Source organism: Peromyscus californicus, unplaced genomic scaffold (assembly GCF_007827085.1).
Source record: "Peromyscus californicus insignis strain IS unplaced genomic scaffold, ASM782708v3 Scaffold_8__1_contigs__length_139910024, whole genome shotgun sequence".
Lineage (NCBI taxonomy): Eukaryota > Metazoa > Chordata > Mammalia > Rodentia > Cricetidae > Peromyscus > Peromyscus californicus.
The window spans coordinates 81,628,668-81,646,991 of NW_026294606.1; the positions used below are offsets into that span (position 1 = coordinate 81,628,668).

At 45.2% G+C, this 18,324-nt stretch overlaps 1 protein-coding gene across 3 annotated transcripts in view; it reads right to left on the reverse strand.

Moving 5' to 3' along the window:
- Positions 1–963: 963 nt before the first annotated feature.
- The window catches only part of Nrp1 (neuropilin 1), a 156,849-nt gene continuing 139,488 nt past the window's right edge, over positions 964–18,324 (reverse strand). For all 3 annotated transcript variants that reach the window (XM_052728030.1, XM_052728031.1, XM_052728029.1), the window contains exons 14-18: positions 14,288–14,425; positions 9,841–10,112; positions 9,318–9,414; positions 7,188–7,238; positions 964–5,271 (exon numbers count right to left, since the gene is read on the reverse strand). In XM_052728030.1, coding sequence (XP_052583990.1) covers positions 4,982–5,271; positions 7,188–7,238; positions 9,318–9,414; positions 9,841–10,112; positions 14,288–14,425 — 848 coding nt within the window. In that variant the 3' untranslated portion in view covers positions 964–4,981. The remainder of the gene's footprint in view (positions 5,272–7,187; positions 7,239–9,317; positions 9,415–9,840; positions 10,113–14,287; positions 14,426–18,324) is intronic.

Genomic DNA, 18,324 nt, shown 5'->3' on the forward strand with positions numbered 1-18,324 from the left:
GTGACCAGAACTTGAAATGCCAAGACAAATGGCTCAATGGGGTGACGGAGTAACATGGGTGGGCGCAGGTCACCAAACATCTTGTGAACACCCTGACTGGATCATTACACAACGTAATGTGTATTCAAATATCACATCATGTCTCCAAAATATGCCTAATTATCATCTGCCACTAAACATAAAATCTAAGCGGCAGCTCTCATCTCCCACACAGGCTGTTAGTAGCAGGGCCATTTGTGAAGGCTCTGGCAGACAGTGCCCTGAGAGGAAGCAATAGGAGTCATGGAGGGAAGTAAGACCCAATGCATCTGCATGTACCCTGTGACCTCTCTGAACCTTGGGGTTCTCATTTGTAAGAGGAAATAAGGAGACCGTTAAAACTTGATATTATAATGATGCTATAGAAACGGACACTGCTAGGGCTGGGGCTTGGACCACTGGGAAGGTAGAGGAAGATCAGAAGTTCATTGTCATCCTTGGTTACATAGCCAGTTCAGAGCCAGTCAGGGATCTGTGAGACCTTGCCTTAAAAAAATAAAAACGCCTAGTGTTCTCAATAAAAAGGAACCTGTGTCCCGGGAAGTTCCTTCATTCTTTCCGTGCAGGAGCAGATCCTCTCTTGGGGCGGTTGGTTCCATGTTCTCATATGTGTTACTGGGTGGGGAGAAAGCCTCCTGGGCACACATGCCTCCTGATGCCAAGTTTGACTCCTTTTGAGGGCGCTTCCATTCAGGGTTCTCAGTTGCTGACTTGCTTGAGATTCCTTAGGACATATAGTTTAGGAGAAACAAAAGCTAAGTCTTGACAGAACTGCTTTTTAATGAACCACAAAGCTGAAGCACAGAATGGAGACATTAGACAACGTCTTTGATTTGCACAGATAGTGTGTTCAGCCCCAGCGGCAGGAAAGTTATCGGGACACACAGGAAACAGGACAGTAAATCATTTTCATGTTTAGATTAAATGTTTCAATCCTCGTGACATTTTAATCCATAGATTTGGGAAGTATTAGACAATGATTTATCAGATTAAACAAAAAGAAATGCTTAGCTAAACTATCAACCAGGGAGAAGAAAGAAGCGAGAAGCTGCCACGTTGAAAGCCTCAGAGAACATAGAGACGGTAAGCCTATGGTCCTTGCGTGGCTCTGAAACTATGTCTAGGGGGCTGGGGCTTCGACTCAGTTGGCAGAGTGCTTGCCAAGCATGCATGGAGTCCTGTGTTCCATCTTTAGCCCCGTATAAATTTGGCATACACCTCTCATCACCCCAGAGGTAGAGGCAGGAGGATCAGAAGTTCAAGGCTACATAGTGAGTGTGAGGCTAGCCTGGACTACATGAGCCCCTACCTCAAAACCAAAACAGAACAAAAAAGCCCAAACAACCAAACAAAAAAAGTAAAATAAATAAACTATATCCAGATGCATTCTGCTAAACAGTTTGCTTGCACGCATCATGTTTTCTGGAACTGTTCCTGGATGTCAGTAGAATTTAACCTTAGTAAAATGAGTATGGTTTTATCTCCTTCCTAGGCAAAGACCTAAAAACACACACAGTAGGAAGCTTTCTGTATTCTTGGATAAGTCCTAGGAGATGGTTTCAGGATCCAGGAAAGCAGGAAGTGGAGAAACTTGACTCTCTGCCCAGAGCAGCAGCAGCAGCAGCAGTGGTGAGACCCCATGTCCCAGTGCTCTCTGGACTGAGCTTTTCTACTCCTGGAGGTAGGCAAAGAAGTAACCCCTCTCCTGCAGAGTGGGGCTTGGGGTCTGCCTGCTCTGCTGTGATAAGCTTTTTTTTTTTTTTAATGGTTTTTCGAGACAGGGTTTCTCTGTGTAGCTTTGCGCCTTTCTTGGAACTCACTTGGTAGCCCAGGCTGGCCTCGAACTCACAGAGATCCACCTGCCTCTGCCTCCCAAGTGCTGGGGTTAAAGGCGTGCAGCACCAACACCCAGCTGTGACAACCTTTTTAAAGGATCTATTTAACGTGTTTTGACTCAATACTTTTTTTTTTTTGTCCTTTCTTGGGTGTGTATCAGTCATTTCTTTCCTATTGCTTTGGTCCCCAAAGAAATGGGCATTTCCCCGAGGCTTACTAAAAAGACAGTTGTAACACTATATATACTCAGTTTTCCCCTTTCCCTAAATTTAGTATATAATCAGTATGTAAATTTACCTGTTTCCTACAGAAGCAAGAGTCACCAACAGTAATCTGTTAGTATCATAAAACCAACTTCACCACGTGGATGTACAAACCAATATAATTTGGGTGAGAAAAAAAATGTCCACTTAGAGGCCAATTCTGCCTTGCTCACCCCTGGTTTCAGATTCTTGCTCTTGGAAGGAGGGGTCTGCTTGCTCTCTCCCAATACGAGATTTTTTCGAAAAGATAACTTCAATCTTGGAAGGTACTGGACATTGGGCTGACCCCCAACATCTTTAACAAGAACAGAGCTAATGGAATAACAGCCATCAGGTTTGGGATTTCTATGAAAATGTTTAATTCAACTGCTTCTTTGGAATGTGTAGTTTGGAGCTTAAGTTACAGTTCATTCTAGGTGGTTTTTTATGCTACTCAGAGAATACAAATGTCATTTCAAGTTAAGGCTTCGCTGTTCATTTTGAAACAACAATTTACAAGTGTCATACATATCATCATAGAAAATAAAAATTTCTGTAAAAAAAATTTGCACAAAATTTTATGAGGGTACAAAACATGAAGCAATAATATACCAGAAAATGAGACATCTTACTACAGAAAGTCTTATAGATTTCAATAAAGAAAAAATATGTTATTTTACACCTTTAAAAATTACGAAACAATCTAAAACAATATAAACTGAACATTTTGTAACACTGCCTTTACAAATTAATAACTTTATAAACATATAACTTTTAAATATATTTATCAGTGCAAGGTACTTTAAAATTTAAAGTTGCAGTATCATTTTTCCTTGGCTGAGGACAGGGGTCGAGTCTGTTGCCTTAGAAACAAACTCTCACTTAATGCTTTCCTCCCAGTATGATTGTAACAAGGGACTAGATGCCCCTGGGAATGGAAACATAGTCTTTTAAATTTTTTTTTAAAGTGATCAATACTTTCCTGGAAAAAAGACATTCGCAATCCCATTAAACCAAGGTGAATGGACCCTTCGTCCAGGAAGCAAACATGATCTCCAAGAAACATAACTGAGACCTGTAGCCACACGCGGAAGGTCGAGGCCAGAGTTCTTACATACAGCTCAGCAAGACAGAGTCCACCAGCTGGAAGCTGCTTTTGGTTAAGATATCTACCTCTTTGTGCTGTGGAGGGGTACGCCTTGCCAGCTCTAAGGTAAGCCTTTTCTCTTTATGAGCCATTGGGAAGTTTCTAAAAGCATTCATTAAAATTTATTTTTTTTCAGGGTTTCTGCTGAATGGCTATTGTTTTGACTTTATGCACCCCTTCTGCCTGGTCTTAAAATAGCCTTGCCTCAGGCACCAGGTTTCTTGTTTATTTCTTAAATGAGCTGTTCCTTTCACTCCCCTCCTCCGACCCAACAACAAAGCTGGAAGGTTCTCAGGTCATTTGTATATTTGGATGTAAAATTGTCACGTCCTTTTAGACTCGGGGACTTTATTCAGTGTTTCCTGTGGGGCTCATCTGGAGGCCAGTTTGTATTCTTTTCTCTTTCAACTTAAGACTTCCGTGAGGCGAAAATATTCCTGTCAAATATCAATCTAATCAGAATGGACGGGCACATGGCTTCAGGAAAAAAGATACTGTCACTTTAACCAGTTAACAAGAAACCCAAAGTTAGACTTTGGGGGACAAAGTTAGGAATTCCCCTTACTTAATTATCTTAAAACATAAAGTCTAGTAAAATTGTTCGCCATCGCCAGCAGGTTAAAGCTGCAAGGTTCATTCTGGACAGTGGCAAATGCTTCGATTCTAAGAGAGGAAGAAAGGACGGAGGGAGGAGAGAAAGAGCCAAGAGTTTACATCTGAAAATACATTCCATTGGAAAGAACAGTGAGAGAGAACGTTGCAGCTTTATACAAAGGGTCAAGAGACATGACATTGAACTTCAGAAAAAAGCAGAATGAGTAAGCCACGCTGCCAGGTCTTCAGAGCCCTTGCCTTCCCGGGGTTGGCGTAGCATGCTAAAATATACTTTCTTCTTAGTCAGTGGGCCACCAGGTCTGATTGAAGAGAAGGGTTTTCACCAGAAACAGAGTGGGTCATCCACGGGACACAAGGAACCAGTACAAACAAAAAGGCACTTGAGAGGACGAAGACTAGCCAGTGCCGAAGACTTGTGGTGGTCGTCAGCGGGACACCTGGGTGCCAGCAGTTTGGTGGCTGCATGGTATGGTATTCTGAATGGAGGTCACAAACACGAGAGTCGGTACAACACTGTAAAACATCAAGAAAATCTGTCGGTATTGCTTGGTAAACAGAGCTGACACGCGATATGGGTACTGAGGCCACAGTACTTTGCAGACAAAACAGTCTAATTCTTTTCCCCCCCTTGTGCTCGCTGTGGGTAGCGATGCAAAGGTGGATGTTGGCATCCCCTGAAACGTGGTTATGCTGATATGCTCTGGGCACTGGGCTACAGGTCACGTATCCATCAAAAGGGCCCACTGAACAACGCCTGGTGCCAGCATCTTGGATTTTGCAGTTTCCGAGAAGACTCCATCACAGGGTAAGGAGAGAGAGGAAAAAGAGGACAAAGAGGATGAACCATGAAGTCAGTCACACTTGGTCTTAACTGGCTTCTGGTTATCCAAACGAAACCAAGAAAGCGGGCTGTACATGATTCCGGTTGTTACCAGTCACCTGCTTGCGTCTGTAGGTGACGCTCATTGAAGCTCCTGAGAAAAGCCTGGCGTGACGTCACAGACGCCCTTCCCAGCTTACAGTGAGAGCAGAGCAACAGAGTCCCCGCACCTCCACTGTCCTCCCACCTCAGTCCTCCGGTTCTCCCTCCAGCTCCACGCCTTCATGCCTCTGAGTAATTGCTCTGTGGGTTCAGTTTGTCTTTTTTCAACTTCACGCCATCCACAAGTTCAAAGTTATAGTTCTCCAGGGCAGACAGGTTTCTTTCCGACATCCCATTGTGCCAACAGGCACAATACAGAACAACTCCACAGACGGCACCCAGGAGTACCCCCAGGGCACTCATGGCGATGATGGTGATGAGGATGGGGTCCAGGGTCTTAAGCACGTTGCCTGGCTTCCTGGAGATGTTCTTGTCGCTATCATCTTCCCCTTCATATCCTGGGGTGCTCCCTAAGGAAGGAGACAAGGTGGACTCATGAATGCTGAGAGGCCACATGTGAGTAGACAGAAGACCAGGAAAAAGGGGAGGGACCTATGAGCCATTTCATGCTCCAATGCTGGAGGAGTGGCGAGATGGGAGGTGAGGGTGCTGGGGTTTGGAGGTGGACACTGAGGTCACAACCTAGTTTATATCACTCGAGAGTGACAGATATGTTTATAGTTCTCATCCAGAGGGTTAGTTATGATGAGTCAGGGTCTCGAAAGCCCAGGCTGGCCTTGAGCTTGACATATAGCAGAAGATGACCTTGCATTGCCAATCCTCCTGCCTCCACTTCCTTGGTGTTGGGATAGTAGACATGCACCACTATGCCTAATACATATGTGATTAAGCCCAAAGCTTAGTGCATGCTGGGTAAGCATTCCAGCAGTTGAGCTACATCCCCAGCCTTCGGTGAGTAGGCATGAAGTTTTGTCAAATCTTGGCCATACAGTTGTTTACTATGTTCGGCGGGTGGATCTAAAACATTCTCCTGTATCCTACCTGACCTCCCAGGCAGGCCCAGATGCTGTTCCTAGTGTCCCTGTGGGTTTTTACACAGAAAGCCATGAACACCCTTAAACCCCAAACTATCTAGTAATACTGCAAGAAAGACATTTTTTCCTGAATAAACTAATGCCTACTCCTATCATGCAGAAAGGACAGTGGCACCGATTAAGAAACAGTGTCTGTTGCTGTGCCAAAGGAAGACATTTAATAGCGTCTTCACCACCCTGGCTGTGTTGCTGGAGATGGTCACGCTGCTCTGCAAAGGAGTCACTAGGGATGTGTTTGCTGTAGAGTGGAACGTGAGACGTTATTAGCATGGGAGCTTTGAGCCTAATTACCTGGTGCTAGGAGCAGGCCTGAAATGCTAATGGGCAGCTTGTGTGGTGTTTACTTAATGGTGCTCTGATCAACTGAGATTCCAATCAGCGAGAACTAAAAATATGAGATGGGAGTCCCTAAACAAGGGAAAACAAGCCTTGGGGGCATATTAATACTCTCTCCCTTGATGAAAGATTGTTTTGAAACAACTTCTAATAAAGTTTACAGCTGTGTGGACTCAGCGATGTGCTAATATTTCCAACATCACAGGGCTGTGTCTGTTGTTTCTGACAGCTTGTGCTGGCCGTTCGTACGGTAGGACCACGTTCCCAAAGGCAATAGATGACAATGGTGCCTCACTGTCCCTGCCAGCTCTGAGCAGTGCTGGCCAGGTGGTTTGGAAGCTTCCAGGACCTAGCCCTGATACCGCCGCGCCTTACATCTGAGCACCACGGAAGTACTAACCCAAACCACACATTTTACAGTTGATCAAACACCCAAGGCTACCCCTGATGAGCTCGGCTACTTTTGTTTCAGTCCTGATGTCTGTCAAACGGGAGAAAACGTGCCCTGTGGAACACGGGCCTTTACTGCTTGGCGTGTAAAGCAGTCCCTAAGTAAGTCCCATCGTCAACGTCACCCCCAGACTGTAGGGTGACAGGAAACAGGACCAGATCCCAGAGAAGCTAGGTTTCTGCCCTCCTCAAGATTCCACCTGGGAGGCGAGGAAACATAAGGATTTGTTGTCTTCAAATGATGACATGAATAGTCTCCATAATTTTGTGATTGTGTTTCAGTGAAAAAATCTCAGGCAGGGAGGGGTTGGGTATTCTTACTCCTGAGAGTGCCACCTCACAGTGTCCCTCCCAAGTCCCCCAGGCAGCTAAGGACATACAGCACTTTGTGACAAGGATCCAATCCACACCCACTCAGGCACAGGGACTTATTTTATCTGAACTGCCTGGATACACTTGTGTATGAGGATTTCAGAGATGCTTATTTACAAACAACAAAAACCATAGGAAATTAAAATAGAGGCTGAGCAGTAAGATGAATTTACCTGTTTCATCAATTTTAATTTCTGTGTTCTTTTTATCTAGGTCTGTTGGTTCTGACAAGGCAAAGAGAATGGAAAGAGATGTTGAAACCGCCAATAAAATAAAACAGATATGATTCACCCAAACTGCACGGAAACCCTCCAACCCCTCTGCTGGCCTTCCATAGTAGTTCAGATTGCACAGTGTCCCTTTACAGGACTCAGAAATGCTGTTAAGATGCTGTGAAGGGAAGAGGGATGGGTTTTGGCATGTGGACTGTGGAAGGCTGATGAAGATGAGAAACACCAACGCGAATGGACTCATCACTACGAGGCTGTAGCATGCTGGTTGCTGCCTCCTACTGAACTGTGCACTGAACTGGCTTTGGAAATAGCCCAGTGCTTCTTTGAGCCAGGAAACTTCTTCCTGTACCTTATCAGAAATAAATAAAATAAAATTCTATGGAAAAAGTGGAGCCTCGGGATTGGGTACAGTCCTGAGTGCTCTGCTATATCCCTGAATTTAAAATCTTGTAGAATACATAATAAACACTTTAGTAAATTTGTTCAAATGAATGGTTCATATGTAGTTAGTACTCATAGCCTCTATGACTAGATGGTTGTGAGTAATTATATAATCACACACATATGCATGTGAAGACCAGAGGTTGACATCAAGTGTCATTTCTCAATTTCTTTTCATCTAAGTTTTGGAGACAGGATCTTTCATCAAGCCTGGAGTTCACTGATTCAGGTAGATTGGCTGGCCCATGTGCTCCAGAGATCTACCTATCTCTGCCTACCCAAAGCTGAGATTACAGATGTGTTAGTACACATCTGTGCCTGGGTACTAGGGATCCCAGCTCAGGTCTTCAGCTTGCTGTCTCAACCAGCCCTTTCAGACCACTCTTTATTGGTCTACCTAAGTAGGCAAAAGCCATTAAAAGAAAAAACTCACAAAACCCGAGTCCATCTAATTCACTGTACCACGTGGCACATTGCTTTGCATATAGCACACAGCCAGTTAGAACTTATTGGCCTGAACTGAGTTTATTGCTTTGTTTTCATTCATGGAATTTGCTCTTCTATCCTTGGAACATCCCCTTCTTAGTCTCAACTTGGGGGAGGAATACATTATTACACATACTGTGTTAACTATATGAAATACACATTTGAATTGCCAGGTAGCCATAGAAATGAGTAATTTGCAAAAACAACGTCAGCTGAACTAGTAAGCCGTATTGTCTGTTGGATAGGGTGGCGTTGAAGAGGTTTCCTTATGTAGAACGAAGAAGCAGACCATTAGTCACTGTCTTTCTTTTTTTCACTTTCTTCAACAAATGGTATCCAATTATTGTCCCTTTAAGGATTACACATAGTCAATGTATTACATAATAAAAGACTTTTAAGTTGTTGAAATGGCCAAAAACCCACTGTAACCAACAGGCCTCCTTTGTCTTCAATTTGCCCAGCAGGCTTATTTCCTTCTGTTATAATTAACAGCCTATTATGTAATGATATATAACAAAAGTTTCAGTGTAGCAAATGGGGCTTAAGACTAATTACTGTGCTATTACATTGTCATTAGTGATGCTATTTGTAATTATGGATCAAGAACCGGGGAATATGAATTGGCTTTCTAAGTCCAATTTTCATCTGTGGACAGCACAAGGCCGTCATGATCAACTCTGTTAGGTAGATCTCTGAATCGCCATTACCTGCCAAGTCACATCAGCTAGTGGCAGAGCCAGAAGCATCTACTTATTTAGAATACAGAGGCAAATGATGGTGTCTCTGACTCATTGACAATGTAATCTTAATTAAATTCTCTGTTATCAACATGTTTGAAGGCCCACGGCTTTGTTTCCACACTCAGATATGGGAATGTCCAGATGTCTGTGTGTTCTATTCTCTATCAAAATGTTTCCATATGCCAGATATGACTTCTAAGCTGCAGTCTTTGGATTCTGGAGGTGTCAATCAGACTTTCTAAGTGACTAGGTTGGAGGAGGAACTAAGTGAAGATAAACTGACCCACTTTACACCCTGTCTGCATTTGACTTCTGGTCTAAATGACAAGGCAAAACTGCCACATGCTAATAATCCTGCCAGGGCAAAGGGCATCGTTCGTTCCCACCCCAAACCCATCCTTACTTGCACAGTCCTCCTGAGAAATGTGGTTGTTAATACTGATGTCATCCACAGCGATCCCACCCAGGTTTCCTTTCCCGATTTCACCTTCAAAGATCACCTGAAAAAATGAAATGGTTTTCACAGTATTTTAAAGCCCTGTCTTCAACATCAAGATTTGCAAACACTCTCTCAGTCAAAACTTCGACTCAAGTTCATGAGACTTCACGTGAGTTAAACTCACAAGATTGCATATAGACACAGGAGAGTCATTCTTTCTTCCCTATCCGTGGCAGAGATGATTCAAATCTCTCTTCACATTCATTTTTCATAAAGGAAGAAAAGATTTAAATGAAAGACATGGTATCTGTGATATCTCAGAATGAATTATAATGGAGATTTTTTTCCTTTTCCCTGCTGTCATCTAAGAGACAGTGAGACATGTCACCAAGAAAAACGTCACAGAGGCAACAGTTCAGGGTGGGAAAGCATTCCACACACCCCACTGTCCCAAAGCCCCAATCCTCCCTTTGTGGAGGGTTCGTACCTGATATAGTTTCAGAGATTTGTGCAGCAAGACACGTCCTTCTTTCCAGTGGTCTCCTTGGTGTCCGACCACCATCCAGACCAGCTGATCATACTCCTCTGGCTTCTGGTAGCGCAGTTTGACCCTCAGGGTACCGACATGAGAGCCAGACATGTGATACCAGAAGGTCATGCAGTGGGCAGAGCTCTGGGAATAGACCACGGGGCTCACCAGGCGGGCCACTTTGCCCTTCTGATTTTCATCAGCTTGGGAATAGATGAAGTTGCCATCTCCTGCTGAGGCAAAACTCTGTGTCAGGGAGACCAGACAAGTCCACAGCACTTTTCTCTCTCTCCTGTCAAGAACTACCTACCCATAAAGACATTCTCCTGGGCTGAGCACCAAGGAACCAAGCAGTCAGTGGGAAGAGCAGATGCAGTTATTAGTAACCCTGTGGACACTGGCGGCCTTGCTCTAAGAGGCATTGAGTGGACTTTGTTGGAGCACTGTTTACCTGGATCCTGGTATCACAGGGAGCCAGGCTGTAACCTCTATCTGTCTTCACACTATCAAAGGTAGACACTATGCACAGTCTGTCTCCAGACTTCAGAGAAAGTGACTTTAAAATGTTTCAGCGCACCTATACTGTGCATGTAAAAGCCAGGGGACTACCCTGGGCATTACTCTCCAGATGCTAACCATTTTGTTTTTTGAGACAGGATGTCAACAAATTACAGCTCCACGAAAAGGAGAGGTTGAAAGGCCAGCTTCAACCTGTCTACTTGTCCCTACTGCTAGGACAACAAGCCCATGCTGCCGTACCTGTTTTATTTTATTTTTTTTAAAGATGGATTCTGGGGATTAAATTCATACCCTTGTGTTTACAAAGCACACACTCCCCCTCCTCCACTGAGCCATCTCACCAATCCCTGAGCATCTTTAAAAAAAATAAATGTTCTTCTTTTCCCTTTAGTGTATGTTACTGGTCTATGAATTTCTCAGCTGTGCCCAAGAGTTTGGTTCTCACCTGAGAGCCTGCTTCTGTCTGCTGTGCTTCAGGCCCAAGGAGAAGCAAGCCTGCATTTCTGACGCTCATTTTGAATGCGCCATTTGGCAACGGCCACGCTCATGGCGCCATGAGGACTGCTTGTTGGCTTGGCTCTAATCACCCCCAGTGGGAACGTTTGTTCTTGCCTCCACCTGGTCTAAACACAACTTGTGGGCTACCTTTTTGCTCTCCGAATAGGAATCACAAACTCCCATACCTCACCTGAAGTAACTGGGGATGTAACGTGATGTTTGGGCCTCAGAGGCCAGTAGGGTGTTTCCTTCCCTGGCTCACAGGTTTGCAGGCCTGTGAGGTACCTTTTCACTGTGCATGCGTGGGCATGTCCTCATGCCTGGTTTCAGTAGTCTCTACGTGTCTCAGTAGGCAGCTCCCTTCTCTTACTGGGCAATCAACGTGAGCTCCCACGGATGCTCTTATTAAGTCAGTGAGTGAGTGGATCCATGAGGAAGAGTGGACATAGGTCCTTGCTCCAGATGTGTATGAGACACTGCAGAGCATCACTCTCTCCCCCTGTGGGGAGTGTGCCCTGAGTGCCTGCTGATTCTGGTATTCCTGGGTTTCCATCATCCCGCCGAGATGTCAAGACCTGGGTGTCCCTTTGTGACAATGCCATGGCCTTAGCGAGTGGCAGGTTGGTCCACTGCGACGCTCAGGGAAAAAGCACACCTGTTCTGTGCTCCTTTGGGAAAAGACTGTAGTGGGCAACGCCAAAGGGAGGAAACAGGAGTATGGGCCCACACTTCGGCCGCCAGTCTAACTGCTGCACACGTAGCCTTTGTCTCAACTACACACTGGCACCATCTCTCAGAAATTCCTCTCACCTCCTGGGCTATGATTATGGGTGAGTCTTTGTGTGTGTGTGTGTGTGTGTGTGTGTGTGTGTGTGTGTGTGTGTGTGTGTGTGTGTGTATGGGTGCATGCATGTGTGTGTGGAGGCCAGAAATGGATGCTGGGCATCCCTCAATATCTTCCCCACCTTGTTTTAAGATGGTCTCTCAGTGAATGTAGAGGCCCTGATTTGGTGAGACGGGCTGACCTTCAGCCCCAAAGACCCTCTGGTCTCTACCTTCCAACAGTGGGATTGTAGGTGCACAAGGCCATGCCTGGGTGCTGGAGATCTGAACTCAGGTCCTTATACTGGCATGACAGGCACTTTACTGACAGAACCATCTCCCCAGTCCTCATTGGGTTCTCTTTTACCCTTATTGCATGCCCCCCCCCACCACCACCCAGCATTCAGTGAACAAGGCAAAGAAGCTGGAATTGTTTATAAAGAGGTACACAGATCCATTCCTAAAGTCATGAGCACAGAACCCAGTGCGATTCCTTTACAATTCAAAATTAGGAACGTCACCGAAGTAGCAATATTTTTTAAATACCTCAACATCCAATTTGCAAGGTTCCAAATATCATTATCATTGATTTGAGAAGGAGTTTCACTGTGGGCTGGCCTTGAACTTGTGGTCCTCCTGCTGAGGACGGTTTGTACAGTGTCGTCTAGCATGCACGAAGCCCTGGGTTCCTTCCTTAGCACCATATAAACCTGGGTGGGGTGGCACATGCCTCTAACCCTAGCACTCCAAGGTAGAGGCAGGAGGATTAGAAGTTCGAGGTCATCATCAGCCACACAGTGGGAATTTAAGGCCAGCTCTGGCATGAGTGAGCCCCTGTCTCAAAAAAGAAAAAAAGAAGTGAATGTCCTGGGAGTGCCCAAGGACATGAGCACTAGCAGGTGGGGGCTGCTTTCATCTAGATGGTTCCTCGCTAACAGGTTCCTGTCTTTTCCATGCCAGGCATGCCTGCTTCTCCCAGATGATCTCTCGTGCAGCAGAGGCTCTTTCTTGTCAAGGCACAGCCAGCTGCCAGTCAGTCTGAGCGGCTGGGAGAACAAAGGAGCCACATAGTCGGAAGGAATCCCTTCTCTGCTGTGGATCCCAGGAATGGACTCCTCTTGTGATTCTCCAGCGCACCAAGTGCCGGGGTTTCCCTTTCAGACATTTTATCAGGCTCTGGGTTGGGAACTGTGTCTTCATTTTCTCAATTAGCACTCTACTTCTGTGAGCCTTTTAGCTTTTGTCTCCGGCTAACACAGCTTTTCACCCCCTTTGAATGTCAGGTCCTACTGAGCCATTTCGCTTCACTTTGCATCCATTTTCCCGCTACTGCTGCCTTCATCTTGGCTAATTGCATTTAGTTAATCTGATGCCATTTATGTGTACAGTGCCATTTACAGTCAAAGTATTTTAAGTTTTCTAAAACCGCTTGTCTTAAGATTCAATGGAAAGTGTCTCGGAATTGAAGGAGTCCAATTTTATCCAATTTCCTTGTCACTCTCATTAGGAAAGGAGGTAGCCGTGGCAGAAAGGGGTCCTCAGCTTACTTTGTGCTCATAGTCACCATGGAAAAGAGAACAGTACAATGGGAGGGGGGGTACCTTCTACTCATCTGGCAGCCCACAAGCCAGCCACCCCCAGGGCTAGCATGCAAAAATTTAGGGGTTCTTCAGCACCCCCAAGTACTCTTTTGATGGGCCACTACTAACTATATTTCAGGAGTGGTGGTGTGTGTGTGTGTGTGTGTGTGTGTGTGTGTGTGTGTGTGTGTGTGCAGGGAGTGTGTCTGTGGAAGTAGGTGTATGTCTGTCAGGATGCTGCTGGCTCTGTATAAGAACCACATGTGGGGTAAAGATAAAAAAAAAAAAAAAACCAGGACAGGAAGGAACACACTGAATCATTCCTCTCCCAGCATTTCCTCATAAGAGGAAACTAAGGTTGAGAGCTGGAGTATGGAGCTTAGAGGAAATGGGCCAGGTTGAGTGAAGTCTCCTGAATTGTTCTCCCTTTTCCTCAGGGGACCAGAGAAGAAGCACCAGGATGCGCTGTGCTTGGCCATGCGTTAGCAGAGCCTGGGATGCAGAGATCGCCGACAAGGCATGCTTGTGTACAGAGAATGCCCACTGGACAGTATTATTTCTTTTCTGAGGCAGGGTCTCACATAACCCATGCTGGCCTGGAACCCAACAAGTACCCAAGATGACCTTGAACTTCTGATCCTCCTGTGTGCCCCTTCTCAGTGCTAGGATTGCAGGCACATGCTACCATGTCTGTTTTGTTTGTTTGTTTTTTGTTTAACCATGTCTGGTTTTAAGTACTGCCCCCTACTGAAAACGTCCTCAGTAAAAGTCCAGAAAAACTAAAATGAGCTTGAGTTCACTGAATGTGGCTAAAGTTGACCTTGGTAAAAGTAAACATGGCTCTCCCATCCTTGCTCCATTTGCTGTTTTTTAGGAAGGCCAGTCAGTGGCCAGACTCAATCAGAATTCCTATTCTTGCCCCAAGCCTCTCTCCATCCCTGGTAACCAAAGATGTGCCTAGCATGGAGGCATGGTGTCACTCTTACCTGTATGGTCCTGAATGGGGCCCGTCTTGCTGGTCAGCACGCTCCACTTGAGCTGCGCATGGCTGTCATGTTCCCAGTGGCAGAAGGTCTTGTGAGAGCCCCAGCCAAACTCGCAGTTAAAACCATAGGTCGGGAACTCTTCAGTGGAGAAGGACAGACAGACACATGGGGAGAATTAACCACCAGTTTCAGGAAGGTCATTAATACTCGAAACATTTTTTTTTAATAATCTCATATCTGTTCTAAAGCTCTGGGAAACCCACAAAATCCAGGATTACCAAGAAACTAATAGATGCCTGAACATGTCAAAATGTTTGCAAAGTCATATTTAGCACTACCATTTCATCTGTGTGTGTGTGTGTGTGTGTGTGTGCGCGCGCGCGCGCGCGCGCGCGTGTGCATCTTTAACAAGAATATGGATTTCCCTGGGAATCAGGTTTATATAAGATTTCCAGGAAGGTTACTTTCCAAGGAACATGTGTGTGGGGCATCAGTGGCATTTCCCGTTTGCACAATGGCCAATAGGAAAGGTAATCTGTTATTGAGGATGAACCACAAAAATTGATTTCATCAATGAAAGGACTCTTATAAGAGATTGACTGTAGCCTCCACAGTTGGGATGTGACTTGACAGGAAGCCTAGCCCCCCTTCTCATCACGCCAGCTGACCGCTCAAACCTGTGTCAGGGAGGAGTGACTGAGGCATTTTCCTGCGATTATTTCCTTTCTTCTGTGCTCTCCATCAGGTCAATTAATTTCAGAATAAATCTCTGGCTTTTTTTTGGTGAACTTCTAAATTTGCATATAAATTGTTCGTTCCACTTAAAACCTCAATTTGAGGTCACAGAAAGCCCAAACTCATTTAAACATTGACCCTTCAGAAATACTTTTTTAAATCTTCCAAATGCTTCCTTTGGAAGTTGAAAGCATTAATGGGTTTGTAGGAAGGCGTCTGACCTTAGCGTTCCATAACCCCAAAGCCTTTCGTTTACTCAAACTGGTTCTCTGAAAGGGCCTTGAGTTTGGAAGTATTGAAAGAAGAAATCAGGGATAGTACAGTTTTGTTTGGGGGAGGAGTCAGTGGAGGCTAAAAACAATTCCAAAGATGAGATCATTGTGTGGCCCCTGTCCCCACGGAGAGCAAGCCTGAGACCAGTCTTCCACAGGATGGCAGTATTGAGTCAGCTAGATGCACATCAGGGGCGTCTGCCCAACTGAAGTGGAGTCTCAAAGGACTTGCCTTGTACAATAAAGGAAAGCATGCTATTATGGGCTGCCTTAGGGTCAGGCGGAGACCTCGTCTCCTTTTAAGCATTTCTTTAACTTGCCCAAGTGTTTAACACAAAGTCCTTCGATAGCTCTTCCAGTGCTCTCCAGTGCCCCCCCCCATGAACAATGGAGGGAGGGGTTCTAATGGGAAGATTTATTAAATAGATAAGGATGATTTAATATGCGTGTTTTGGTTTCCAAGGAATTCTTTTCAAGTGCTAATGACCAATTTTGGAAGGAGCTCACCATATGAATAATCAGAAATGGAATGTAATTCCTTATAATAAGGAGATAATGTGACCTCCCAAAGGGTGGGCAGAGCTGGTTGCAAAAGAAAAGTTGGTCACATGATGTGTTTATTGTGCACATGCTCAGCTAGTGCAAAAGGACAGCTTGAGTGTCAAAGGAGAGAGCTTTTTCATGTGCAAGCTATTGAAGCATGAAGTGGGACTTCATGAGGCTCAGAAATCTCTCTCCTGAAGTTACCGCCCTTGGGCAGCAAAACTGACTTCTGCAGATGTCGTGGTCAGCGTCCTTGCCCTGGAATGTACTGTTGTGTAACCTCATGGTAGGAAACGCTGATGTAAAAGCGTGAGGGTTTAACTTTTCTGCTTCAGTCTGCTTTGTAAGATATGCAAGAGGGCAGAGAGCCTTCACAACCCACATGGCTTTGGTTCCATCCACTTTGCTAGCACATAATATTTGCTCTCTGGTCCAGAAATCCGCACTGTGCATTATGTTGGATAACATTCTAAAGACATCATAAAGCATTTTAGCAGTGACCATGACAAGGAGTAAGTTGTTCCTCGAGTTAATATTCTCCTCAATGGATAGTGGTCCGCCTTTAACATTCAGTAGCCTGGCCAGCCCTAGAATTTAACTTTTACATTGCATTGGACCCCATCTCCTTGTCTTGTTTTGATGATATATGGCTGTCTTATTCATTTAGAAAAGTCAATGCATTTCAGGGGACAGGGAAATTGTGAAGCATGTAGCTCAGCGTTGACAACTCAAGCCTGGATAAAAGGGTGACTCAACATTAGAATTATCAGCAGACATTTGTAGAAGACAAAAGAAAACTGCAGAGCATTAGGAAAGAAGGCGAAAAGGGGGAGGGGAGAGGAAGATGAGAAAGTCAAGTGGAGGAAAGACACACAGACACAGGGACACTGACAGCCAAGATTTCAATTATTACCCAGGCCCTGGAGTTGTGCACAGTTCTCATTAAATTCAGTAGTCATAATTGGACTAAATCCCTTCTTAAAAATAGCAGGAAACAATCTTCCGAACTTAAAACAAATTTATGGCCTCTGTGAGCAAGTGCCAGCTGCCTACCGAAACGATCTTGCCCACAGTTGAGTCATTAGCACAGGATGCAAGCAAGGGCTTCATTTTCGAGTCAAGGCTCCTGTCTAGTACGATCTCTGCTTGGTCATCCGCTGGTCCTAAAGTCCAAGCAAGTGAGGTATGGAAGCGCACACAATCATAGGTCACCAACCCACTGTGAGCTGCTGTGGGGATGTGGGGAGACCCTCAAAGGGTGAAAGTCCTTTGCAGAGAGAACTGCATTAAACAGGGTGGGGGGCGGCCTTGGCACTTTCTGCCCAAGCATCAATAGGCTTTTATGCCTCTGATGACAACCTAGGCAGTATGTGTGTATTGTATTCCTGCTGAGCTTATTATATTGATAAAAATCCTCAAGATGAAGTCTCTCTCTGTGTGTATGTGCATGTGTTCATGCATGTGTGTATGTCTCTGTGTGTGTGTGTGTGTCAGAGGTCAACCTCAGATGCCATTCCTCAGGTACCACCCATCTTGTTTTTTTGTGATAGGCTTTCATGGGAGTTTGGAACTTGCCAAGTAGGGCTAGGCCTGCTAGGATTGGGTCACTAAAACCTGCCCATCTCCACCTCCATGAATGCTCCATGTACCCTGCTTTGTGTGTGGCCATTGAACTCAGGTTCTCATGCTTGCATTTACTCACTGAGATATCCCCTCAGCCCTTAAAACAGAATCTTAAGATTCTTCTTAGGCTGTAACTGCTTAGGAAAACAGAATTTTTGACAAAGCCTTGGGGTCTGTCTGCTGCTGCTGTTACCTGGGAAGCATGGAAAGCCTGTATGCAGCAAGGTTTAGGTGTGATCAACCTAACCTTGAGCTGGACTTCTGGTTGGAAGTACTTTCAGTCCCCATGAAGCCTATGCAGTGACCTAACCAGAACGTTCTAATGAACAGATACCTTCCAAAGGTCACACAGTTCATCACCTTCCACTGAGGAGGTGAAGACCAGATTCCTAACTCAGACAATGGAATAAATAGTCTGATGGGCTGTTTGAACCAGCCTTGTCTAGATGGTGGTAGCCACAAGTCCTACTGATTCATACTCTGGACTCCTGTCCTCTGACCTTGGCAGACCCTGGGAGAGGACCGACAGGCCCCTGTTTGTAAGGCTTTCACAAGAATGACCCAGAGGTCCCATAGAAAGCAAATGTGTTATCAAAACCACATGTGGTTTGGTCACCATGACCTTCACTTTCATTGAGATACCTATGCTCTTTTGATAGGCGAGAAGAGAGATGAATGAAGCCAGGGAGCTACTGCAGAGGAACTCTAATCACTTCCAGCAAGAGAAGGAACCAGAAGAGCAGTTAAAACACACATGGCATCATCAGAACCCCACTATTCACTCTGTCTCATTCCAAAAACAGCATGTTGAGAGCCATAGTCCCACAGCCCCACTCCAGAGAAGCATGCCTCAGGACATGTAGA